At 52.2% G+C, this 24183-nt stretch overlaps 3 protein-coding genes and 1 non-coding gene across 4 annotated transcripts in view; 2 read left to right on the top strand and 2 right to left on the bottom strand.

Annotated features, from left to right (window-relative positions):
• Positions 1-35: 35 nt before the first annotated feature.
• Positions 36-1588, bottom strand: Dnajc30 (DnaJ heat shock protein family (Hsp40) member C30). Its single transcript, XM_052753966.1, has one exon. It carries the CDS (start codon positions 1540-1542, stop codon positions 883-885), a length of 660 nt encoding a protein of 219 aa, XP_052609926.1. The 5' UTR covers positions 1543-1588; the 3' UTR covers positions 36-882.
• Positions 1589-1666: 78 nt separating this feature from the next.
• Bud23 (BUD23 rRNA methyltransferase and ribosome maturation factor) lies at positions 1667-13252 on the top strand. The gene is made up of 12 exons (XM_052753962.1): positions 1667-1791; positions 1883-1920; positions 4573-4668; positions 4763-4845; positions 5060-5156; positions 7368-7464; positions 8437-8487; positions 9243-9328; positions 9763-9808; positions 10039-10097; positions 11846-11935; positions 12054-13252. The coding sequence occupies exons 1-12, from the start codon at positions 1744-1746 to the stop codon at positions 12106-12108; spliced, it is 846 nt and encodes a 281-aa protein (XP_052609922.1). The 5' UTR covers positions 1667-1743; the 3' UTR covers positions 12109-13252.
• LOC128121156 (small Cajal body-specific RNA 20) lies at positions 11321-11453 on the top strand. The gene has a single exon (XR_008222099.1). It is a non-coding gene; the product is annotated as a small Cajal body-specific RNA 20 (non-coding RNA).
• A 2541-nt stretch (positions 13253-15793) lies between the features above and the next one.
• The window catches only part of Stx1a (syntaxin 1A), a 28831-nt gene continuing 20441 nt past the window's right edge, over positions 15794-24183 (bottom strand). Inside the window, exons 6-10 of the mRNA XM_052753959.1 lie at positions 24051-24159; positions 23487-23560; positions 20571-20708; positions 17978-18088; positions 15794-17127 (exon numbers count right to left, since the gene is read on the bottom strand). Of these exons, the coding sequence (XP_052609919.1) occupies positions 17050-17127; positions 17978-18088; positions 20571-20708; positions 23487-23560; positions 24051-24159 (510 nt within the window). The 3' untranslated portion in view covers positions 15794-17049. The remainder of the gene's footprint in view (positions 17128-17977; positions 18089-20570; positions 20709-23486; positions 23561-24050; positions 24160-24183) is intronic.

Raw genomic sequence — 24183 nt, 5'->3', positions numbered from 1 at the left:
ACTGTGGAGCAGAATATGAGTAATAGTGACAGATCTCAGGAGAGCAAATCATTTACTCTTCTGCGTTGACACCCACAGGGCACCTTCCCTCAAGGTCACACCCTGGAAAAATATGGACACAGGCACATACTCCTCATACTCCAGGGCTTTGTTTTCTGGCTCCCACATGACAGAGGTGGTGTGAAACAGACCTGCGTAAAATGGCAATCTTGCACTAGCTTTTTTCTTGGCGGGGAAGGGGGACACAGGACAACGATCTCAGCAACGCTGGGGACTGAACCCAGTACCTGCTGCATGCTAGCATTCTCTCACTGAGCTAGGTACATCCCCAGCGTCTGCTGGATCGTTGATCAAGTCTCACCTGTGGCTTGGGGTAACACAGAAAGACAAGTTTCATGCAAGCCCCAAGAACTAAATCTTTTTGGCAGCGGACAACCCAGATGTATTGCACTGTTCAAAGGTTACAGAGGATGTGCTGCCCCATGGTATAAACATGTGGCAGGGCACAAGACAAAGCTTGCTCAGGGCTTCTGGATAAAACCAGAGCAATGGTTCTGGGAGTTGACATCTGGAAGGCAACTTCTAGAAACAAACCGGCATCCAGGGGACTCCGGAAAGCACTTAAATGTCTAGTTTTCGAGTGTCTTTATCCTGGGGGCTCTTTCTTGGCCACGGAAGAGCTTCTTTTTCTGGACCATAGGAGAAGGATATGTTGATCACCAGCCAGGCTGGGAAGGTGCTAGGAGAGTCAAGAAAACGCCACTAGAGGTAGTCAGTTCAATCCAAGACCAATAGTTCAAAGGTTAAGAAAGGCAACCAATAGATCAAAGGTCAAGAAAGGCAAGTTTCTTGGGCTGGTTCCCCTTCCCTCCTTTTCTCCGATTAAATACGGGACCCGAAGAAGGCTAAGATGAGGAAAATGAGGATAAAGAAAGTGGCATCTCGGGTATCGTCCCAGCGGAGCCCCTTGTTGGAGCGGCCCTCCTTCTTTTTGCGAAGGGCTTCCTTCCGGGCGCGCAGACGCCGCTCTCTCTCTAGCTGTTCTCCATAGTGCGCCTGGTAGAAGGCGTCAAAGTCGAATATAGCGCGACGGTCGCCGGTAGAGGCCCGAGTGCCACCGTGAGCCCGAGGAGTATAGCGAGGAGGTTGGGGAGGAGTGGGATCGGCCGGGGGTGTGCTAGAGGGCCTGACACCGGGTCCGCGCAGGTCCTGGTCTCTGAGCAGACCTCGGTCATACTTGCGACGGAGGATGGTGCTGCCCAGGACCAGATAAGCTTCGGAGATGCGCGTGAAGCGCTCGGCGGCCTCGGTGCTGCCGGGATTGCGATCAGGATGGTAGAGGAAGCTCTGCCGGTAGTACGCCGCTTTGATCTGTGCCTGCGTGGCCGTGGGGGGGACGCCCAGCAGCTCATAGAGGGCGGTGCGGGAGTAAGCCCTCCCTCGCGGGCACAAGCCCGGGGCCGGATTTTGTAGCAACCCCCGGGGCTGCCACAGTCTCCATAGAGGTGACAGCGGCCAGCCCAGGCAGCGCGCGGCCGCCATGTCGTGGCGGGGGCAGGGCGTGGCCCAGCCAGCCAATGGAAACCGCGAATCGTGGGCGGCGCCTCCGCCTCGTAGCCAATCAAATGAAAAGAAAGGCGGGGAAAGTTTAGAGCGTAAGCGCTACGAGGCAGTCGCGGAGTTGATGACGTCAAAGCATTGCGCTGGGGCTTGCCGGCACCAGCGTGCTGCGGGACCCTAGAGATGGCGTCTCGTAGCCGGAGACCTGAGCACAGTGGACCGCCAGAGCTGGTGAGCGTCTTGTCAGGTCTTAATCTTCTTCTAGAATGCCTCGCTTTGGATTCTTCCTCTCATATCCCATGTGTCTTTCTCTTCCCAACAGTTTTATGACCAGAATGAAGCCCGGAAATACGTTCGCAAGTGAGGGGAGCATGGCTATTGAATGGCATCGGGGGTCGGGATCGGCAAGTCGCCCGGATCATGGGCGTCGCTTGGAATGCATTTAGAATTTGGGAGTGGGGGAAATGAGGGACCAGGGTAAATGTAGTTCTGTCAGCGGTAAAGTGAACTTTAAACGGTCGAACTCCTGGAGGGATCTTGGTACCTTGGTTCCAGAGTAGGTGTATTCATCTCCAGTTTACACTAGATCATTTGACAATGTGTTTTAAACATGTGGTAAAGCAGGCAGTAGTTAGTGGATACGAACGGGCTACTGTCATATTGTATACGTGCTCTGTCACTGAGCCACACCCCCAGCCCCTCACTTGGGGATTATAGGCAGTTTTACCATTGAGCCACACCCCCAGAAAGGAATCAGTACTATTAAGAGGGAGGACATACTCGTTATGGGTTTATTGTGAGCCTTATTTAAATACATGATTGCACTAAAATTGTCATGGCAACCATTGACAGAAACATTGTCTGAATCCTCTACATGATAGTTTATTTGGTTTTATTTGTTTGAAACATGATCTCTTATAGCTAAGGGTATTCTTGAATTTGCTATGTATCAGAGGTGACTGAATTCCTGACCCTCTTGTCTTCACCTTCCAAGGACTAAAATTGCAGGCATGGTCCGTCATGTAGGACTCTATGGTTTCGTTGTGTGTGATTATTTACCTTGATTTTGGACAGACCAGGTGTAGAACTATTCTGTTCAGTATGGCAGCCAGTAGCTAGCTATTAAAATTCTGTAAGTCTGAATGACTTAATGTGGAGAAATGAAGGGAAAAAAAGGACACAGCTCACAATTTTTTGCTGATTACATATTGAAATAACACTTTGAGTATGTTGACCTTAAAAATGATTATTTAGTATATGGGGTTAAGTAAACTGATTACCGTTTATTGTCCTATTTTTTTTTTGAAATATGTTTACATTATGTAGCCCAGGCTGGCCTTACTTGTAGTGACCCTCCTGCTTCAGCATTCTGGATGCTGAGATTATAGGCATGTACTACTATGCCCTGTTCTTATCTAGTTACTCTTTGTCTCCCACCTGCTTCTTCCTTTTGAGACAGAGTTTCACTGTGTAACCCTGGCTGGCCTTGAACTCACAGAGATATGCCTGCCGCTGCCTCTTGGGTTCTGGTTCTGTGGAGGTGTGCACCAGCACAGCTGGTGCCTGCGTTATATTTCTCATGGCCATCACTGCTGTAAGGTTTTTGTCTTCAGGTACCGGGGGTGGAATGCATGGTGGCACATACTTTTTACTACTGAGGTGAATCGTTTTGGTTTTTTGGAGGTACTGGGTATTGAACTTAGGGCCTGCTGGATGTGGGGCAAGTGCTGAAACACATCCCTAACACTTGTGCATTGTTGAGCCTTGCATATGGGAGTAAATATGGCAGATGACTCTTTGAGAGAATGCATTCCTAAGGAATAAAGCATCAAAACCCAATAGAGTTGTAGATAGGCATTGACTGGTCAGCTGCTGAGTGATTGGCTCTATTTCTGTCAGCTTTGCAGCTGGTGCACTTAAAATTTGTACACAATAAAATGACACGCTAGTGTATCAGTTGGACTTTTGGGGTGACTTTGTTGAATTTGTTTTGAGACAGGGTCTTGCCCAGATTGGCATTAAACTATTAGTTTTGTCTCAGTCCCCTCCCCCCTCTTTTTTTTTTTTTTTTTTTTTTTTGGTTTTTTCGAGACAGGGTTTCTCTGTGTAGTTTTGGAGCCTGTCCTGGATCTCGCTCTGTAGACTAGGCATGCCTCGAACTCACAGAGATCTGCCTGGCTCTGCCTCCCGAGTGCTGGGATTGAAGGCGTGTGCCACCACTGCCCGGCACTGTCTCAGCTTTGAGTGGTGGTGGAATTTTGTGGAAACATCCATGCTCATCACAGGACTACTTTTTTTTTTTTTTTCCCCGAGACTGGGTTTCTCTATGTAGCTTTGCGCCTTTCCTGGAACTCACTTGGTAGCCCAGGCTGACCTCGAACTCACAGAGATTCGCCTGGCCCTGCCTCCCGAGTGCTGGGATTAAAGGCATGCGCCACTACCGCCTGGCAGTACTTTTAATGATTACATTTGAGTTTGTTGAATTCAGGTTAGAATTGTAAGTTTAAAATGTTGGACAAGGGGGGCTGGAGAGATGGCTCAGAGGTTAAGAGCACTGACTGAGGTTAAGAGGTTAAGACCTCTTCCAGAGGTCCTGAGTTCAATTCCCAGCACCCACATAATGGCTCACAACCATCTGTAATGAGATCTGGTACCCTCTTCTGTATACATAATAAATAAATAAATCTTTTAAAAAAATGTTGGACAAGGGCTAGTGAGATAGTTTGGGTAATCACCAAGCTTCATGACTGAGTCCAATCCCTAGAACCCACATGTTGGAAGAAGAGAACCAAATGGAGCAAGTTGGCCTCTGACCATCACATGCACACACACACACACACACACACACACACACACACACACACACAGAGACACACACACACAGACACACACACTAAATGAAGTAAATAAAATTTTAAAGTTAGGAAAAGTACCTCCAGTTGATGCCTTTTGATCTAGGAGAAATAGGACCTAGAATTCCATGACCACTCCTATGTTTTTCTACTTCCCCAGCTCACGGATGATTGACATCCAGACCAAGATGACTGAGCGAGCATTGGAGCTCCTCTGTTTGCCGGAGGGTCAGCCCTCTTATCTGTTGGACATCGGGTGAGGTCCTGGGGCCCCAGGTCCGATTGCCTGGGTAGGGTGGAGTGTCTCTTACTGTTCAGCTCTGGGAGAGCCTGTGGATTGTTTCTTCCAGCTGCGGCTCTGGACTGAGTGGAGACTACATCTCAGAAGAGGGGCACTATTGGGTGGGCATTGACATCAGCACTGCCATGTTGGGTAAGTTTGCTCTGTCTTGTACCAACGTGGCTATCCTCTTGGTGTGGAGCAGCTAAATTGGGATTTTGGTTGAGATCAGGTCTTGCCATATAGCCCAAGCTAGTCCCCAACTTGAGATGCTCCTGCCTCAGCCTCCCTGTTGCTGAGATCACAGGCCCGCCCACCACACCTATCTGCAGTGGCGGTACCCATACTGACCTTTCCTCTGATGTAGATGCTGCCTTGGACCGAGACACAGAGGGAGACCTGCTGCTAGGGGACATGGGCCAGGGAGTCCCTTTCAGACCAGGTTCTTTTGATGGCTGCATCAGGTGAGGGTCTTCACGTCCTACATTTAATTTCATAGACCAGTGTTTCTTAAACCCAGCTGTATAGCAGTCATACATGATATTTAAAATTTTACATGTTCTGGGCCTGTGTGCTGGCTCAGTGATCAGTTACCAGGCCTGACAAACTTGAGTTTGATGTCGAACACACGTGGTGGAGAGAAAGAAGGTTCTTGGGAATGATTGTCTGTCCTCTGTACGTGAACGATGATGCATGCAAAGTTAATGAATGTAATTTTAAAAATGTACATGTTCTAAGATTTTGAGATTTATAAGGACAAAGGTGGCTAAAAAATAGTGTGTGTGCACATTCTTGTGTATGGGTACAAACAGGTGGAGGAGGCAAGGGAGCAAGTACCCTTGGGTGTCGGGCCTCAGACACTAGCTACCTTTTGTTTCACACAAGCTCTCATTGGCCTGGAGTGATGTCACAGAAGCCAGACTAGCTGGCCAGTGAGCTTCCAGGCATTTGCCTGGCTCTGCTTCCCATTCCCCCATGCTGGGATCATAAACACACTGAACCTATAATTTATTCCCAGGTGGTGGTGGCGGCATACCCCTTTAATCCCAGCACTTGGGAGGCAAAGGCAGGTGTATCTCTGAGTTCAAGACCAGCCTAGTCTACAAAGCAAGTTTCAGGGTAGCCAGGACTACGTACACAGAGAAACCCTGTCTTGAAAGACTGAATTTAAAAAAAAAAAAAAACAGGCCGGGCAGTGGTGGCACACGCCTTTAATCCCAGCACTCGGGAGGCAGAGCCAGGCGGATCTCTGTGAGTTCGAGGCCAGCCTGGGCTACCAAGTGAGTTCCAGGAAAGGCGCAAAGCTACACAGAGAAACCCTGTCTCGAAAAACCAAAAAAAAAAAAAAAACCCAACTTACTTTTATTTTGTGTGTGTGTTGGCCTGTGTGTGTGTGTGTGTGTGTGTGTGTGTGTGTGTGTGTGTGTGTGTGTACCACATGCATGCCTGGTCCCTGGGGTAGCTAGAGAAGTATCCAATCCCCTGGAACTAGAGATGGTTGTGAGCTGCTGTGTGAGTGCTGAGAACTGAACTTGTGTATTCTCCAAGAGCAGCAAGTGCTCTTAGTCACTGATCCATCTCTCCAGCCCCTGGACGTTCATGACCAGCTTTGGAGCATTAAAATTACTGTTAGAAATGTGAAATGCTGCTGCACATGGTTATAATCCCTGCTCTTAACAGGTGTAGACAGGAGGATCAGGAGTTCAAGCTCATCCTCTGCCACGAGTCAGAGGCTAGGCTACATGAGATCCTGGCTCAAAGTCAAAATTAAAATATTAAAGAAATAGGAAGCAGGGGCTGGAGAGATGGCTCAGTGGTTAAGAGCACTGGCTGCTCTTTCAGAGGTCCTGAGTTCAATTCCCAGCATCCACATAGTGGCTCACAACCATCTACAATGAGATCTGGTGCCCTCTTCTGGCCTGCAGTCATACATGCAAGCAGAACACTGTATACATAATAAATAAATAAATAAATAAATAAATAAATAAATAAATAAATAAATAAATAAATCAAAAGAAATGCTTTTTTGAAAGAAAGAAAGAAATAGGAAGCATTGGGGTTTTTTGTATGTGTATGTGTGTGATTTGTTTTGGTTCGGTTTTCAAGACAGAGACTCACCATGTAGCCCTGTCTGACCTGGAACTCCCTATGTAGACTCGTAGAGATCCACCTGCCTGTGCTCCCCGGCTGAAGTGTTTGTTTGGTGACACTGGAGAGCAAGCTGAAGGTCTTGCTCATGCCACGCCAGTCACGTGGCATTCTGTGGCTGGGTGTGTAAAGCAGTGAGGAGCCGTGGGCCAGAGAGAGGAGTGCCAGCCGCTGAAGGTTTGAGATAGATACAGCGGAAGCACGTGAAAGAACAGATGAGTGGCTGGGTGGACGTGCTGTCCGGTGGGTTTCCTTTGATTGTCGGAAGAGAGTGAAGGGGTAGGCGGGCAGCATGGCCTGGCAGCTGGAGGTACACACAGACTTGGGTTGAGAAAGCATTTCCCTGGAATGGCAGAAGCAAGTGAGTGCTGCCCTGACTGGTTCTGGGTTGTATAAGTGACCAGGAGCGGACTGGCCTCCGCAGGGCAGGAGCTACATGAAGCGGGTGGTGGATGATAGTGGCCGAGTCCTCAGGAGGACAGTGGGGACAGCGTCGGTCCCTCCTGACTGGACCCCTTCCTTTCCAGCATCTCAGCTGTTCAGTGGCTCTGCAACGCAAACAAGAAGTCGGATGTCCCTGCCAGGCGTCTCTACTGCTTCTTTTCTTCCCTGTACTCTGTCCTCGTGAGTATGAGCTCTCCTCCTCCTGTTTCCGTGAGTCCGCCACTCTCCTGCCTTGTCAGTTCAAGGCTGAAGTAAGGCCCACGATAGGAAGGCTGCTTAGAAAGAACACACCGGCTGTTGAGACTCGGTGGACATGCTGGTATAGACCTGGAATCCTAACACTCGGAAGCAGAGACTGGATGGAGAGTTGGGAGCTCAGTGCTAGCCTTGGCTGTATAGACAAAGTCATCTAGAGATGTCTCAAAAACGCAAAAGAAGGGGCTGAAGAGATGGCTCAGTGGCTAAGAGTACTGACTGCTCTTCCAGAGGACCTGGGTTCAATTCCAGGCACCCACATGGCAGCTAACAACTGTCTGTAACTCCAGTTCCAGGGGATCTGGCACCCTCACACAGTCATACATGCAGGCAAAACACCAATGCACATAATATAAAAATAATTTTTTTTAATGCAAAAGAAAAAAAGCCCAGGTGCACAGGGCTGACATCTGACCAAACCTAGGAGCATCGCAGTCAACATCGGAAGCAATCGAATGAGGATAGTGACATCGTGTCCAGCACACAGAGGTCACCTGCCAGATTGCCCATGTCCTCTGTACTTCCCTCCACTGTCACCGTCTGTGTTAATTAAAAAACATCTCACAGCTGACATTGTGGCACACACCGCAATCCCAACACTTACTGAGTAATTCTTGTCTGTCCTTTTTCTTCCGAGACTGGGACCTACTGTGTAGACCAAGCTGGGCTTGAGCATGTGGTGATCCTCCTGCCTCTGCCTCCCAAAGGCATAGGTTATAGGCATGCACCATTCTGTAAGTCAGGTGCCTGCTCTGCCAGCGTGGGCCCCGGTTCAGGAGTCTTGTTCACGGTGGCATTCTGAGCTCTGCCCGTGACAGGAGCTTTGTAAATACTTAGTAAGTGAAGGTCCTGACCCCACGAGTACTTCTGTGGTCATGACATTTCCATTGTTTACAGGTCCGCGGGGCCCGAGCCATCCTGCAGCTGTACCCTGAGAACTCGGAGCAGGTGAGCAGCTAGCTAGATCGGGGGTAGGGAGATGGGGTGGAGAACAGCCTTCTCCACTCAGCTGCCTTCTTGCCACTGGGCACCATGGCAGAACAAGGACCTCTTGCGACCTGGTGGGACAGAGGGAATGAGCACCTGTTGATGGCACAGTGACCCCAGATGGCTCCCTAAGATGGGGCGTATCTGTAGGGGAGGCTGGGGTGTTGTCTCCTGCTGACAGATGATGATACAGTGGCAGGCTGGGGATGTGGCTCTGTGGTCGAGCCTCATCTAGTACATGAGGACCTGGTCTCCATCCCCAGCACTGAGAGAGAGAAATGCAAACTGCTACGGTGATGTCGTAGAATGAGCTGTAACGTTACGCATCTTCATAACCCCAGGGGTAGAGCGGAAGCAGGCAAGGGGACCTCAGCAGTTCTGCCTTAGGTGGCATGAGTTAGGTCTAGAATGACAGTGACCTGCAGGCCTCTGCTCCGTAACAGAACTGAGTCTGGTCCAGATTCCTGAGGGCCAGGAGATGGCTCCCTGGACCAGTACGTGGCCACCAGCAGAACTGCTTTGTTCTGACACTTCCCTCCTCAGGGTGGGGCTGCCGAGACTGAAAGCTACCACTTTCTGCCTTGGTGGCTTTGGGGGCCGCTGAGTGGAAAGGTCTAGCTAGAATGTGCTTTAGAGTCTGACCAGGGAGGGCTGAGGACCTCTAGAGCGTCTGCCCCCCCCCTCCATCCACTCTCTGACCCGACCCCTCTCCTCAGCTGGAGCTGATAACAACGCAGGCCACAAGGGCAGGCTTCACCGGTGGCGTAGTGGTGGACTTCCCCAACAGTGCAAAAGCGAAGAAGTGAGTGTGGGGGGCGGGGGCGGGGGCTCAGTGGGTGAAGTGTTTTCCTGTGCGAACACGAGGGCCTGGGCCCCCGGTTCCAGCATCTGTGCAAAGGGCCAGGCGTGGTGCTGTGTACTTAGAGCCCCGATGAGGCACTGGGGAGACGAGATAGGTGGGTCTCTGGAGAATCACGAGCCGGCCAGCCTAGCCTACATGATGAGCTCAAGGATAGTGAGAGACCCTGTCCAAAAATGAGCTGGACCTCGGACTGCACATGTATACCATACACAGTGAGTGCTGGGCCCAAGAGCCGTCTGCACAGCTGTGGGGCCCTTGCAGGTACTGAGGAATGCTGGGTAGGTGGACAGGGCCACAAAAGATAGAGGACAAGGACTTGTCTCTTCCTGCTAGGCCTTGTAAGCTAGGCTTCATGTTGCCCTGCCTTGTTTCAGGTTCTACCTCTGTCTGTTTTCTGGGCCTTCCACCTCCCTGCCAAAGGTAAGGGTTCTGGGCTCCCAGCACAAGAGCATGCTGGGAGGGCCCCGGTGGTCAGGGTTCCCCAATCCCCTGCATGGAGCCCAACTCTCTGAGACTTCTGCAGGTCCTAGGAAGGAACACCAACCCCTGTACCCTGACTTCCAGACCTGCCGGGGTTCCTCAGGCCTGATGCACATGTGTCTGTTGGGGCAGTAAGTACCAGGGTGACTTAGGAGTTTTGTCTCGTACAGGGGCTGACTGAAAGTCAGGATGCAGACCAGGCCACTGAGTCCGTTTTCACCAGTGAAAGGTAAGGTGCATGCATAGGTGTGGGGACCAGGCAAGGGCTTTCATCCCAGTCAGGTTAGACACAGTTGCTGTTCCAAAGTGATGTCACAACCCGGTGTGCCTCTGTGGGCTATGTCTGCCTCCTCCTCAGCCTGCGTACTGGGGCCGCCACAGCGTCTTGGCGTCTTGTGTGAGCCCGCACATGCCCCTTCTCCACACACTTGGCAGGGTGCTCCTCCCATATCCCCCCACCAGCCACTTTTAGCTACAGCCTGGGCCCAGCCTTCCCTGGCCCTGCACCCTCCTCTCTACCCTCAGTCACTCCTGTCTGCACACGTAGCTCATAGTTGGGGAACAGATGCTCAGACCACTCAACACAGCCCAGCTAACGGAGAACACACGTCACCAACAGACACTAGTGTGAGGATGAGCGGCCCTAAGATGCGTGGAGGGGGTCGGGTGCCTGGTACTTCCCCAGCAAAGCTGGGTAAAAACATGTAGAAGAATCTTTACTTACATATTCTTTTTTTTTGTTTGTTTGTTTTTTTGTTTTTTCGAGACAGGGTTTCTCTGTGTAGCTTTGCGCCTCTCCTGGAACTCACTTGGTAGCCCAGGCTGGCCTCAAACTCACAGAGATCCGCCTGGCTCTGCCTCCCGAGTGCTGGGATTAAAGGCGTGTGCTACCACCGCCCGGCTACTTACATATTCTATCCCACAAGATGTTCCCGTTTACACCGCCCCCACAGTGGTCCGTGTGTTCGCACAATCTTTGAATCCCCTGCAATTGCCTTGACCTCTGACCACACCTTGCCCCTGACCCTTGGCCACCCCTTTCTGAGTTCCCCTGCTCATGCCCCATTGAGCTCCGGGACTCTTCTAGATGTTTCTACTCGGCTTTGCAGAGAAGTACAAGGTGTCCAATCCCCTCCAGGCATCTTAGGGTCCCTTAGCTTTACACTAGTGTCTGTGTGAGTAGAATGGCTGCCAGCCCTGCCCCTGCTCTTCTGGGCCATTCCAGCCCTCTTCCCTCTTCCTCACTCCACACAGTCCCTTCCTTCCCTCTTCTTCCTGGCCAACCAGGTTCCTGTCACAAGCCATTCTTACACACCCCAGTGTGCGTGATAGCGAGTCATGTCACTGTAACCTCACTGACCTGTTCACCTGCCCACAGTGGAGGAGGGCAGGCTCCTTACTGACTTCCAGACCAACATGGCTGCTCTTCCTTTCCCCCCATGGCTCCCTCTGGGCCTTTTGTCCCCTGGGCTGTGGGGATCACGTTCCTCCTCAGCCAGGGATGGAGGCCAAGATCAGTCTGTGAGGAGCATCTTCGTCAGGACTGCCATGAGTGGGCAGCCTTGTTTTCCTGCCTCAGACATTGACAGATGCTGGAGTGAGGCAGGGGTGGGTGTGGGGAGACAACACTGGCATCTGCTAGGCACACTGAACCCCAACCCTGACAAGGAACTTAAGTGGCAGCATTGGACTGTGCAGGTACCATGGCTCTCCTTGGATACCACCAGACTCTTGAGTTACTCCTTCCTGGAGTTACCCCAGGGATGAGGTGTGTGCCAGACACAAGGCCATCTACCAGTGATACCTTGCAGGGACAGGGACTGCACCCCACAGCTCTGCTAAACCAGGGTTCTGGTCCTGTGGCGGAAGTGTCCTGAGTGGAGGTTATAGACGGGAAGAGGGAACCCTGGGAAGAAGGGGCCTCAGAGCTGCCCCCGTGCACAGCTTAGCCACCCTCTCACTTCCGTCTCTGGCTAGGGTGCCACACAAGAAGGCACGGCGGGACCTGGTGAAGAAAAGCCGGGAGTGGGTCCTAGAGAAGAAGGAGAGGCGCAGGCGCCAGGGCAAGTGAGTACCAGCTGGGGATGGGCAGGCAGGGAGGGTGAGGCTGTGGCCGCCAAGAAGTCACCTGCCTGTGGGGTCTCAGAGCTCTTCATTCTCCTGAGTCTGTTCTGTCTGTCTGCAGGGAGGTCAGACCCGACACCCAGTACACTGGTCGAAAGCGCAAGCCCCGCTTCTGAGGGCGCTGTATCTAATCAAATGGAGAGTCTGGCCACCCACACCTGCATCCAGTCCTGCAGGTGGGACCTGGCTACCCACACCTGCATCCAGTCCTGCAACGGCTCTGGCCACCCACACCTGCATCCAGTCCTGCAACGGCTCTGGCCACCCACACCTGCATCCAGTCGTGCAGACGGGGCCTGGCCACCCACACCTGTATCCAGTCCTGCAGATGGGGCCCTGGCCACCCACACCTGCATCCAGTCCTCCAGATGGGGCCTGGCTACCCACACCTGCATCCAGTCCTGCAACGGCTCTGGCCACCCACACCTGCATCCAGTCGTGCAGACGGGGCCTGGCCACCCACACCTGTATCCAGTCCTGCAGATGGGGCCCTGGCCACCCACACCTGCATCCAGTCCTCCAGATGGGGCCTGGCTACCCACACCTGCATCCAGTCCTGCAACGGCTCTGGCCACCCACACCTGCATCCAGTCGTGCAGACGGGGCCTGGTCACCCACACCTGTATCCAGTCCTGCAATGGCCCTGGCCACCCACACCTGCATCCAGTCCTGCAGATGGGGCCCTGGCCACCCACACCTGCATCCAGTCCTCCAGATGGGGCCTGGCCACCCACACCTGCATCCAGTCCTACAGGCGGGACCTGGCCACCCACACCTGCATCCAGTCCTGCAGATGGCCCTGGACACCCACAATTGCATCCAGTCCTCCGGATGGGGCCTGGCCACCCACACCATCCAGTCCTGCAGACAGAGCCCTGGCCACCCACACCTGCATCCAGTCCTACAGATGGTCCTGGCCACCCACTCCCTTCAGTGGCTGGGAGCTGTCCAACCCAGGACCTGCCTCTGAGGAATTTTCTAGATTGAACTGTTTACCTCAGCAGCTAGCAACATAGTATTTTAGAAAAGTTGCGAATTTCTCAAAATATTTTTTTCACTAAAAGAGTTCCAAGGATTTGGGTTTGGCAGCCCAGATCCTGAAATCCCAACACCCTCCTGGGAGGCTGAGGCAGCAAGATGGAAAGTTCCAGGCCAGTCTGGGCTGCAGAGCAAAAATCTGTCTGAAAAAAACTAAAAAGAAAAAAAATTTCTAAGGATGTTTTATTTTGTCTTAAATGCATTAAATAACTTTCTAAGTAACTGGTGTTCCTGGCTCTATATTAATCTGTGTCTCAGCTTCCTATATTGGGGACCACTGCTTGGCTCCCAGGCAGGGACTGGACTTAAAGACCTGGAATGGACAGAAGCATTCTTGCAGCTTGTGGGAGGCACAGGTGGGTCCCTTGAATCAGGACTCATCTCTCATGTCATGATGTCATGCAAGGTTGGGAATGGGGTTCAGGTATTGGGGTCTCCACTGCCTCAGGTCTCTGCCACTCTTTAAGTCCCTGGCCTCGGGTGGGAGGTGTCAAATGTCTTCGCACTTGGTAGCCTCGGGCTGTCTGGACAGTTGCAAGTCCTGCTCTGGGATGTGTGGCGTCCACCAGGCTGAGGCTATTTGATGGATGTGTTCTGTGGGCCCTGGGGGAGGGGGAACAACACCTGGACATAGCATAGCAGGAAGGCACTGGACAGGGAGGCCGAGGGCCCTAAGGCCTTAACCCCTGGAGTGGCATCTCCTAGGGACCAGCTCCAAGACCTTCGCTCAGTAGGTACAGTTCTTGCCATGCAGTGAGGCTGGATGCAGTAGTGCTGCATGCTAGCTAGGCAGGAGGCCCTGAAACTCAGGGTCAGCTGTACAAGGTAGAGGTTGTCCTTTGACCCCCTCACACATGCACACACACTCAGGCACACGTGCACACTTTTGTTTTTTAAGATTTGTTATGTATACAGTGTCTGCGTGTATCTCTGCAGGCCAGAAGAGGGCGCCAGATCTCACTATGGATGGTTGTGAGCCACCATGTGGGTGCTGGCAGTTGAACTCAGGACCTGTGGAAGAGCAGTCAGTGCTCTTAACCTCTGTTAACTTTTTTTAAGGGGCTGGAGAGGTGGCTCAGTGGTTAAGAGCATGTACTTCTCTTCCAAGAACCTGAGTTCGGTTTCTACGACCCACATAACCACCTATAACTCCAGCGCCAGGGGACCCAATGCCCTCTTCTGGCCTCCACAGGCACCTGCACTCACATGACAGACACACTCACACACATATACATAAACAGCCAGGCATGGTGGTGCTCCCTCCCTTTTAATCCCAGAAGGGAGTGTCTGCCTCAAGCCAACACATGTCAGCTTTGTGTGTACCTTGGTTCTCAAGGTGTTAGAATTCGGCCCTCACTCCAGCTACATGACCGCACATGCGCAGTTCAGGAGTTAAGCAAAAGGCCTTGCGTCTTATGTCATCAGTGTGCACTGGTGACTACTTACGCGTGGTGTGGTCACACAATTTGTGCCTTAAAAGTCCGATGCAGACCCCACACCCTCTCTGCTCTGCTCCCCCCACCCGCCATCTTTCTCTCTCTCCAGGCCTGGCTCTCCTCTCTCCCCTTCCCACCTTTTCCCTCCTAATAAAGCTCTGAAAACTAACACTGGGTTCTTTCGTGACCGTGACCTTTTAGCGGTAACCAGAGCCATCACTAGTGCCGTTTATCATCCTTTCACAAGGGGTGTGTGTGTGTGTGTGTGTGTGTGTGTGTGTGTATATATATATATATTTTTTTTTTTCTTTAACTTGTGTGTTACTCTGCCTGTGTGGAGGTTAGAGGACAGCTTCTGGGAGTCGGTTGTCTTCTGCCATGTGGATTTGGACTGAGGTGGTCAGGCTTTAGTGGCTTACTGGGAAGCAGAGCAAAGCAATGGATCTCTCTGACTTTGAAGTCAGCCTGGTCTACGTAGTAAGTTCCAGAACAGTAGGGGCTACCTAGTGAGACCCTGTCTTTTTTTTTTTTTTTTTTTTTAAGATTTATTTATTTATTGTGTACACAGAAGAGGGTGCCAGATCTCATTGCAGATGATTGTAAGCCACCATGTGGGTGCTGGGAATTGAACTCAGGACCTCTGGAAGAGCATTCAGTGCCCTTAACCTCTGAGCCATCTCTCCAGCCCCCCCCTTTTTTTTTTTGAGACAGGGTTTCTCTGTGTAGCTTTGCGCTTTCCCTGGATCTCGCTCTGTAGACCAGGTCGGCTTCGAACTCACAAAGATCCGCCTGGCTCTGCCTCCCGAGTGCTGGGATTAAAGGCGTGCGCCATCACCGCCCGGCGAGACCCTGTCTTAAACAAAACTTAAAAGAGAAAAAGATCTGGGGGTGGGAGAGATGGCTCAGTGGTTAAGGACACTGGTTTGTGTAGAGAAACTGGAACTGGTTCCCAGCGCCCACATGGTGGCTAACAACCATCCATAAACCCAGCTGCAGGGGACCCAACCCACTCGTGTGACCTCTGCAGGCCCCAGGCGCACACATGCATGCTGACAAAACATTCACACTGATGAAAGATCTGAAGCCACGCCTCTGATGAGCGAAGGCACTAGCTGTCCCCTAGGTAAGGGTGGGGTTCTGGGACTGTCTCAGGAAAGCCCAGATGTTACCCACTGACCACCCAGAGGGAGCGGAAGGCCTGTGTACTGGGGGAAGGGTGGGACCCTCCATCTCTGAGCCCCTTCCCCTTCGGTCCCCACAGGGTTGATCCCGTATCCCTGACTCGGCAAACAGAAGGCAAAAAAAAAAAAAAGTTGCAAACAGAGGCTCACTACAGATACAAATGTTTATTCTACATAAAAATCTCACAAAATGGGCAGCTGGTTGTACCAAGACCTTTGGTGAAGGGGTGGAGGGAGGGGCCGTGAGAGAAGGCAGCACGGACAGTGGTCACAGTCACTGGGCAGGAGCAAAGCTGAGGAACGGGGGCACACAGACACGGCCCCAACTCCCGCTGCATGCACACGCATGCACACTCCTTGCCTGTGCATGAGAAAGGGTTCCTGGGGCAGGGGGTATATTTTTTTTTTGACTCTGAGAAGCCCCAAGATGGCAGGGGAGGGAAGTGGGGAAGCCCCCCCCCCCAGCTGGCTGCTGAATACTGCATCCAGGACACCTGACATCACGTGGCACATCAGTGGGAGACAGAGCAGGGCGAGACTGCAGGCCCAAAGTGACACCTGGCTTTTCAGAGCATAGAGAGAGCAGGGGACCACTGTCCCCAACATGCAACTCTGGCCGCGACCCGACATGCCTGTTAGAGACTGTAGGCAGAGGCCTGAGGTCTGCTCCACCTCTCAGCTACAAGCAAGGCTGGAGAGGATACCACCAAACTTCTTGCACAAGTTCACTAGGCTCAGGCCCAGCCCAGGGACATGACCCCCAGGGCTGTGGTACGGGCAGCTGAGGCCAGAGACATTGTCAGGCTTTGCTCAAAGTGGGGATACTGGGTGCTCCTAAAACACCAGCAGCTATGGCCCCTGAGCCTCCTGGCAGTGGTTAAGCTCACAAAGAACTTCAGTGCTGGGCTATCCCTTGGGACACCTCTCCCCTAACCTGAAAAGCAGCACCATGTGACCAGCTGGTCCCCACCCTCCAGGTGCCTTGGCATGGTGGGGAGAGCTGGAGAAGCCAGAGGGCAGGGCAGGTGAGGGCAAGGTTGCGGGCCAGAAAGGAGCCCGAGTTCCAGAGGAGGGTAGACCTCAGGCCTGAAGAAAGGCGGACCTGGCTAGGGCCCAAGTCTTGCCCACACTGACCTGTCCCCAGCCCCTCTGGCCGTTCCCGATCCTGCTCCCCTCTGCCTCCTGAACAGACACACACTGTCACAAGATCATGCACACGACACGGCTTGGGGCAGGGTGGTGGGGACGGGAGCCTCATGGCAGAGAGGGAGCAGTGTGGGATGGGAGGGGAAGGGCTCCCGGCCAGAAGGCAGGGGTGGGGAGGGCAACCCAGCCAGACACAGCAGCCAGGGGCCTCCTCAGGGAGACCCATCCAGAGTGGAGAGGTGGGAGGGGCCGGTTTCTATCCAAAGATGCCCCCGATGGTGGAGGCGATGACGATGCCCAGAATCACACAGCAAATGATGATCATGATCTTCTTCTGCAGGGAGACAAAGAGTAGGCCTCAGAGGAGCCACAGGGGTGCAGTGAAGGAGAGACCAGCATGACGGACTGGGCTGGGGCTAGATAATAGTGCCAGCCTAGAATTCCCCAGAGAGGGGCTGGGGTGTGGCTCAGTGTAGAGCACCTGCCTAGAATCCCCCAGTGAGGGGCTGGGGGTGTGGCTCAGTGGTAGAGCTCCTGCCTAGAATCCCCCAGTGAGGGGCTGGGGGTGTGGCTCAGTGGTAGAGCACCTGCCTGGAATCCCCTAGTGAGGGGCTGGGATGTGGCTCAGTGGTAGAGCACTTGCCCAGAATCCCCCAGTGAGGGGCTGGGGTGTGACTCAGTGGTAGAGCACCTGCCTGGAGTCCCCCAGTGAGGGGCTGGAGGTGTGGCTCAGTGGTAGAGCTTTTGTCTAGCATGTGCTAGATCCTGGGTTCCACTCCCCCCCAATATAAAAAAAAACAATAATCAAAAATCAAAATGAGGGGCTGGAGAGATGGCTCAGAGGTTAAGAGCACTGACTGCTCTTCCAGAGGTCCTGAGTTCAACTCCCAGCACCCACATGGTGGCTCACAACCATCTGTAATGAGATCTGGTGCCCTCTTCTGGTCATACATGCTGTATACAAAATAAATAAATAAATCTTTAAAAAAAAAAATCAAAATGAGGGTTGAGATCTGGAGGGTCAGGACTAGGGGTAGGTGATGGCCTAGAAAGGATTGTTGATGGAGAGGTGAAGGCTATGGTTGGAGATTCTGAAAACGGGACTGAGGCAGGTGGGGAGGAGTATCTCACAGTCTGGTGGCTCTCTAGGGCATGCATAGGCTTGGACAGAGCTGGCCACTGACCCTGCGCGCCTTGCTCTGGTACTTGACGGCCTTCTTGGTGTCAGACACAGCCCGCTCCACGTAGTCCACAGCGTGCTCCACATTGTACTCGATCCTGTCAATCATCTCCCCCTGCAGGACCAGGGGGACCCAAGGTCCAGGCCTCCCTCCTCAGAACCAGAAGGGAGCTCAGGTAGGGATTCGGGAAAGTACCCTGAATTCAGAGAGAGAGAGAAGAGAGCTGTGAGGAGGGCATGGAGCTTCTCACCTGTGCCACCAGGCCAGGTGCCAGGCCAGGGCATCTTGGGCATAATAAGACATGCCAGGAGTAGCTCCCACCTTTCCCAAACAGCAGCCATCCTGGGGGTGAAATTGTCCATGCAGTGCCAGGCAAGGGTGAGGACCATGCGGAGGGTGGTCAGCTGTGACCCCAGGAAGTGGACAATGCCAGGCAAATGCAGGGCAGGAGTAGGTGGGCTGCAGTCTGAGCCTGCCCTGGCCAAGGTTTACCAGGTGAACATGGACAAGCCTCTTACTCTTTCCCTAGGGGACCAGTTCCATGAAGCTTTTAATGTCTGCTGTCTTCAAACGTTGAGACCCTTTGGCCAGTCCTATAGTCCTCTTTGGGTTCCAAGTTCTTCATCTGACCGTGACACTGTCCCGACAAGACTCACAGCAATGTTGTGTCTCAGTCTAAAGATGATACCTTCTCCTCATAGCTTCTCACCAGTGCACAGCAGCAGCCTCCTCAGACCTCTCCAGTACTTAAGGCTATGCCATGCCTACCCGTAAAACCCCTAGTCTAGCCAGGTAGGACATGTGAGCCTAGCACTCAGGAGGCTGAGGCAAGAGGATCAAGAGTTCAAGGCTAGCCTGGTCTATATAGCAAGACCCTTCCTTACAAAGGTAAAAGAAATCACAAAACACACAACAACCCCTCAACAACAACAAAATGACCAAAACAGACAAAAAGACTGTCTCACAAAGGCAAAAGAACAAAACAAAATCAAAACTAAAAGTCAACAACAGCAAAATCCACATCAACAAAGCCAGACATGGTGACTTAGACCTGTAAGTCCACCACTCGGGAGGCTGAGGGTGGAGGACTGCCGTAGGTTTGAGGCCAGCCAAGGAAGACTCCATCTCAAAAGAAAGGGCTGCGGTGGCGCACGCCTTTAATCCCAGCACTCGGGAGGCAAAGCTAGCAAAGGCAGATCTCTGTGAGTTTGAGGCCAGCCTGGTCTACAAAGCGAGATCTAGGACAGGCACCAAAACTACACAGAGAAACCCTGTCTCGAAATAAAGGGGGGGGCCTCGGGGGGCTGGAGATGTAGCTCATTCGCTACGGTGGTTGCCTAGAATGCAGGATGTCTCACATTTGATCTCCAGCATCATGACAACTGAATATAGTGGCGCACACCTATGAGATTGTAGGTATAGACAGGTATGTGTGTGTGTGTGTGTGTGTGTGTGTGTGTGTGTGTGTGTGTGTGCGCGCGCGCGCCTTATTTCTTTGAGACAAGGTCTCTCACTGAATCTGGAACTCACCAAATCAGCCTGACTGGTTGGCCAGTGAGCCTCAAATCTTCATTTCGGCTTCCAGAACGGGGGTTAGAGGCATGGGCCTCTATGGCTTTTTACATGGGTGCTTTTTCCAGGGGATCCAAACTGAGGTGCTTGTCAACTTGGTTGAGCCGTCTCAACGTAATTACCTGACATCCACCTTCCAAGTTTGTCTTTTCCTTCTTTCTTTCTTCCTTCCAGTTTTGTTTTGTTTTGTTTTGTTTTGTTTTGTTTTTGAGACAGCATCTTGCTATGTAGACCAGGTTGACCTTGAACTCACAGACATAGAGATCCAACTGCTTCTGCCTCCTGAGTGCTGAAATTAAAGGCTGTGCCCAGGTCCTGACACATATTCAGGACTTCATCCACTCAGGGCTTCCTCTGCTCCACACCAAGGGACCAGTTAAGGAAGGGTTCCCATGAGAAATGAGGAACAGCCCCCGGCTGAGGGACCAGCAGTGCCCAGGGCTCAGCAGGAGGCTGGGCTTGAGGAGAAAGGAGGTCTGTGGGACACAGGGAGTGGTCAAGGCCAAGCCCAAGTTGGAGACAGATGAGGTAGGAAAACTGGTGGTGCTGAATACCATTGAGCATATTTTGTTTTGGAGACAGGGTCTCACATATGCCATGCCAGCCTCAAACTTGATATGTAGCATACGATGACCCTGAACTAAAAACAAAATTATTATTTTAATGTGTGTGGGTGTTTTGTCGGCATACACATCTGTGCACCATGTGCCTGGGGCTGATGGAGGTTGTCTTGTTCACTGCTACGCCTTCTGCTCCTAGCAAGGTAGCCAGTCCACAGTGGCCCCTAGCATAGTTTGTGAAGCCAGGACAGGGCCGGGGTGAGGGGTGGGGCCATGCAAGGCCTGGGAAGCCAAGCAGAGCCATGCAACAGAATCCCTGGAGGTCCTTAAAACCATCTATGGTTACCTGAAGACACTGTCCCTCCCGGGCAGAGCAGCGTGTTGGGTGAAAAGGGAAGGGGTTAGTGTGGTCCCGGATGCTGCTGGGAGCCGGAGGTCCTAACACCGGGGACGAGGGCACTCACCTGGCTCTCCACCAACATGGCCATGTCCATGAACATATCGTGTAGCTCCCGGATGCTGTTCTCCAGCTTGATGATCTCACTGTGTCTGGTCTCGATCTCACTCAGAGCCTGCTTCGAGATGCTGGAGTCCATGATGATCTAGGGAGTAGAGGAGCAGTGGGACCCTGATGCTGAGGAGAGGGACTAGAGACCAGGACTGGGAGAGCGGGGAGGCTGTCATTTTTTTTTTTCTTCAATTTTTATGTATATGTTTGTTTGGGTATATGAGTGTAGTGCCTGTGGGCCAGAAGAGGGTGTTGGAGCCCCTAGAGCTGGAGTTACAGGTGGTTATGAGCTGTCAGACATGGGTGTTGGGAAATGAACTCATGTTTTCTGGAAGAGCAGCAAGGACTCTTTTTTTGTTTTGTTTTTTGAGACAGGGTTTCTCTGTGTAGTTTTGGAGCCTGTCCTGGAACTCACTCTGTAGACCAGGCTGGCCTCGAACTCACAGAGATCCACCTGCCTCTGCCTCCCAAGTGCTGGGATTAAAGGCATGCACCACCTCTGCCTGGCTGCAGCAAGGACTCTTAACCACAGTCATTTCTCCTGGTTCAATGGTTGGTTTTTATCAATTTGACATAACCTAGAATCATCTGGGAAGAGAGTCTCATCTCAATGAAGACTGTCCAAATCAGCTTAGGGAGGGACATGTCCATGAAGGACTGTCTTAATTATCAGTGTTAACTGATGTGAGAAGACCCAGCCCACTGTGGGTGGCACCATTCCCTACACAGAAGCTCGCTGGGCACTAGGCATGCAAACTGCATTTTCTCTCTGCTTTGGCTGTGATGTGACTAGCTACTTTAAGCTCCCGTGAGCTGAAACATGGCCCCTCTCCCCTGAGTTGCTTTTTGTCAGGGCCATTTTATCACAGCAACAGAAATGAAGCTGGAACAGGGGCCAAGGAGGAAGGTGGCTGGGATGAGCAGGTTTCCCAGAAGCAGCAGCCACAGCCCTTCCAACCTCCTGTTTGGCTCCATTGCTAATTAGCTTCTGTGTGACTCAATTCCTGCCTGAGACAAGGAGCTGCTGACGCTCCCCCACACAGTGAGTGCTCAGCAAGTGACTGTTTTATTTATGGCAGGGATGGTAGTGAACACCTTTAATCCCGGCGCTTGAGAGGCATAAGCAGACAAATAGACAAATCTCTGAGTTCCAAACCAGCCAGGTCTATGCAAAGAGTTCCAGGACAGCCAGGGTTACAAAGTGAGACCCTGTCACTACACACACACACACACACACACACACACACACACACCCATTATTTATTAACTATGTACGCGTGCGTGCAAGCATGCCCACAGCACATATGTGGAAGCCAGACAAGAAGTCCATTTTCTCCTTTCATAAAGAGAGTCCTGGGCATCAAACCCAGGTACTTAGGTTTGGTGGCAAGTGTTTTTACCTGCTGAACCATCTTTGTTTTGAGACAGGATCTCGTGTGTCCCAGGCTGACCTGGAACTGGCGATGTAGCCACAGATAACCTTCAACTCCTGATCCCCCTGCCGCTACCTCTTTCTCTTTCTTTTTTCTTTTTCGAGACAGAGTTTCCCTGTATAACAGTCCCGGCCGTCCTGGAACTCGATCTGTAGAGAAGACTGGCCTCGAACTCACAGAGATTCGCTGCCTCTGCCTCCCGGGTGCTGGGATGAGAGGTGTGTGTCACCACGCCTGGCCTGCCTCTAACTCTTTAGTGCTGGAATTACAGGCCTGCAACCACGCTGGAGTTTAGTAAGTGCTAAGAACTAAATCCAGGGTTTCATGAGTGGCAGGCAAGCACTTTACAACTGAGCTACAGCCCAGTCCTGTTTTTTTAAACATTTGTGTGTGTGTGTGTGTGTGTGTGTGTGTGTGTGTGTGTGTGTGTATGTGCACACGCATATCAACTTGTACACATGCCAGAGGCCAGAACAAAGTATTCTCCCTCTATCACTCTCTATCTCACCGGTTTTTTTACAAACGTGTTTACATCTGTTTTTGTTTATTTGCCTGTGTGGGAGTGCATGCACGCCACGGCTTGCTTGCAGTCAGAGGACAGCTTGGGGAAGCCAGCTCTCTCCTTCCACTGTGTGGTTCTTGGGGATCGAACCCGGGTCAGGAGGCTTGCCAGCAAGTTCTTTTCCCCTCGTAGTCATCTTGTCAGCCCTGCCCCCGGGGAGGCATGGTCTCTCACTGATCCAGAAGTTCGCCTCTCACCTGTGGCCTGGGTGTGTATATGTGTCTATGATAGGTGTGTATGTATGCATGTATGTGTATAATGTGTTTTGTGTGTGTGTGTGTGTGTCTGTGTGTATATGTGTCTATGGTAGGTGTGTATGTATGCATGTATGTGTATAATGTGTTTTGTGTGTGTGTATGTGTGTGTCTGTGTGTATGTGTCTATGGTAGGTGTGTATGTATGCATGTATGTGTATAATGTGTTGTGTGTGTCTGTGTGTGTATGTGTGTCTGTGTGTATATGTGTCTATGGTAGGTGTGTATGTATGCATGTATGTGTGTGTCTGTGTGTATATGTGTCTATGGTAGGTGTGTATGTATGCATGTATGTGTATAATTGTGTGTCTGTGTGTGTAGACAACTTGCAGGAGTTAGTTCTCTGCTTCCAGCGTTTGAGTCCCAGGGAATCCAACTCAGCTCGCCAGGCCTGGCAGCGAGCTCCTTTCCCTGATGAGCCATCTCAACCTGGACACAGGTTTTGATTTTCACCTTTATCACTGACATTTATGGGACCCTCACCCTGGCCCCCTCCCTTCTCTGGAAACTCAGGCTTTCTCTAAAATCCAAACACTGCCCCGACCCTGGCTCTGGCGCACACACACCGGGCCTAGTGTGGAGGGATGTGGTTTATGGGTAACAGGGAAGGGCTTCCCACTCACCCCAGAGGCGAATATGGCAGGGTTTCCGCTCTCCAGCATGTCTTCCAACTCCTCACTGGTCGTGGTCCGGCCGGCTGTGGGTGGGAGTACATTAAGTCCTGCCCTCTCCAGGGAGCTCAGCAGCTTCTAGTCCTAGCCAAAGCCCCACCCTCCACCACACCTCTAGCTACAAGCCCCACCCCTAGGCTGTTATGGGTGGGTCCCATCTCTCCAGCCCAAACCACATCTCTAGCCACAAGCTTCACCAATGGCTCCATCCTTCCAAGCCAGGCCATATACGCACCCCAAGGTCCTACCCACCCGACTCTAGCCCAAGCCCCATACCCAGGCTCTACTCACGGAAGGACCCCTCCAGTCCAAACCACACCCCTAGCCACAGGCCACACCTACCACCACTTCAGAGCTTAAACCACCACCACGGGCCCTGCTTGTGGCTCCAACTCTCTAGCCCAAACTGCATCTCTAGCCCAAACTGCATCTCTAGCCACAAGCCCCATCTAACCGCTCCTTCAGCCACAGCCCCCCCCCCCCCCCAATGCAGCCGGGGCCCCGGCCCCAGCTCACTGATCTCCAGCTGCCTCTGGATACGTCCTTTGCAGCGTTCTCGGTAGTCGGACTGCGTGGCGTTGTATTCCGACATGACCTCCACAAACTTTCGCGACAGCGTGGAGTGCTAGGGGTCGAGGGTGGGGAGATA

This window comes from Peromyscus californicus, unplaced genomic scaffold (assembly GCF_007827085.1).
Source record: "Peromyscus californicus insignis strain IS unplaced genomic scaffold, ASM782708v3 Scaffold_2__1_contigs__length_46816999, whole genome shotgun sequence".
In the NCBI taxonomy this organism is placed as follows: domain Eukaryota; kingdom Metazoa; phylum Chordata; class Mammalia; order Rodentia; family Cricetidae; genus Peromyscus; species Peromyscus californicus.
The sequence above is the reverse complement of the archived record's forward strand: the minus strand, read 5'-3'. Positions and strand labels throughout refer to the sequence as shown.